This window comes from Notothenia coriiceps, unplaced genomic scaffold (assembly GCF_000735185.1).
Source record: "Notothenia coriiceps isolate Sejong01 unplaced genomic scaffold, NC01 NC01_scaffold00003928, whole genome shotgun sequence".
NCBI classification, from domain to species: domain Eukaryota; kingdom Metazoa; phylum Chordata; class Actinopteri; order Perciformes; family Nototheniidae; genus Notothenia; species Notothenia coriiceps.
The window spans coordinates 1-1,689 of record NW_011336629.1 but is presented as its reverse complement, the minus strand read 5'-3'; the positions used below and the strand labels follow the sequence as shown (position 1 = coordinate 1,689).

The 1,689-nt window shown below is 36.1% G+C and overlaps 1 protein-coding gene across 1 annotated transcript; it reads left to right on the top strand.

The window, feature by feature from the left end:
- Positions 1-133: 133 nt before the first annotated feature.
- On the top strand, positions 134-1,260 carry LOC104941802 (serine/threonine-protein phosphatase 5-like). Its single transcript, XM_010766940.1, has 5 exons — positions 134-283; positions 445-566; positions 649-714; positions 871-969; positions 1,099-1,260. Exons 1-5 carry the CDS (start codon positions 172-174, stop codon positions 1,258-1,260), a joined length of 561 nt encoding a protein of 186 aa, XP_010765242.1. The 5' UTR covers positions 134-171.
- Positions 1,261-1,689: the final 429 nt, after the last annotated feature.

Below are 1,689 nucleotides of genomic sequence, written 5' to 3'. Positions count from 1 at the left end.
ATTAAAACTGAAATAGACTTGTATTACTGTTTACATGCAGGTCTTTGCAGTGCCTCTGAGTCAATTTTCCCCTATCTGCCAGTTGATGATTAACCAGTGTGGTTCATTTATTTAATTTCCCTATTTGTACCATAGGTAGTGAAAGTTCGACCAAATGACAAGGATGCGAAAATGAAGTATCAGGAATGTAACAAGATTGTAAAACAGAAGGCTTTTGAGAGAGCCATTGCCAGCGATGAGATAAAAAAATCTGTTGTGGACTCTCTGGACATCGAAAGCATGAGTGAGTTCTACAAATGTTTAATAGTATTCATCTGTAATAGAAATGTGCCTCAATCAATTTGGTGCGGTTAACAAAAGAAAATTAAGATTGTGTAAAACATTTGATTCTTTACTGCACATCTATATACTTTCCTCTGACATGAAGACAATCTTATATTGCAGCCATTGAGGATGACTATGACGGCCCCAAACTTGAGGATGGGAAGGTCACAGAGACGTTCATGAAGGACATGATGGATTGGTTCAAAGACCAGAAGAAGCTGCACAGAAAGTGTGCTTATCAGGTAAACATGTTCGCTTATATGAAACATACTAACTGATGTCAACTTGTTCTTGTAATTATTAAACCTTTTCATACTTTTTCAGATTTTGGTGCAAGTTAAAGATCTTCTATCAAAACTACCAAGTCTTGTCGAAATCACGTTAAAAGAGGTGAGGACTCTGCAGATAACCATAAGGGAAGGAACTAAAAGTTGCTAATGTGTTATGTACAACAAAGCAACAGTAGACTTCTATTCTTGATCAGCCCATAATAGGACTTGGTTGTTAGTGTCACAAAGTTCAAAATGTTATGTTTCTTTGCCACAGACAGAGAAGATAACAATTTGTGGAGACACCCATGGACAATACTACGATCTTCTCAACATCTTCAAGTTGAACGGCTTACCCTCAGAGACCAACCCCTATGTATCCTTTTTTCATCTACATTTGTGCTTGCAGTCCTCCTCCTCCTCGTTTGTAATATTCTGTGTTTAAAATAACTACAGGTAGAATCCTCAATACTTGTGTGTTGTAATGCTTAACCACAGAACTCAGCTGTTCAACGGCGACTTTGTAGATCGTGGCTCTTTCTCCCTCGAGGTCATCCTTACCCTCTTTGGCTTCAAGCTGCTCCACCCCGACAACTTCTTCTTGCTTCGGGGTGAGAGCACTTACATTGTGCATGAGTCTATGGATGCATGTGTAGTAGGGGTGTAACGGTTCACAAACATTTCGGTTCGGTACGTACCTCGGTTTTTAGGTCACGGTTCGGTTTGGTACGTTTTCGGTACAGCAGAAAATATTATCACAAAACATAAAATATATATATATTTTTTTTTATTATTAAACTGTGAATAATGTATTCACTCAAATAAATACAAAATATAATAAAATCTTCATTTAAGGTGCAGCATTTCTATGAACTGAAATAATCTGTATTTTAACTTTACTGTACTAATACTCACAAAACATAAACTATTAGTTTTGGGTTTTTAATTATTATTAAACAGTGAATATTCACTCAAATAAATACAAAATAAAATCAAATAAACATTAAGGTGCAGCATTTCGATGAACTGAAATAATCTGTATTTGACCTTTACTGTACTAGTAGGCCTACTCACAAAACAAACTTTTAGTTTTGGG

What these genes read in the sequence shown, in the direction of transcription:
- LOC104941802 (XM_010766940.1), top strand. Translation starts at nt 172, where the DNA reads ATGAAGTATCAGGAATGTAACAAGATTGTAAAACAGAAGGCTTTTGAG. An exon ending in TCTGGACATCGAAAGCATGA is followed by an intron (nt 284 to 444) that starts GTGAGTTCTACA and finishes CTTATATTGCAG; the next exon opens with CCATTGAGGATGACTATGAC. An exon ending in TCGAAATCACGTTAAAAGAG is followed by an intron (nt 715 to 870) that starts GTGAGGACTCTG and finishes TCTTTGCCACAG; the next exon opens with ACAGAGAAGATAACAATTTG.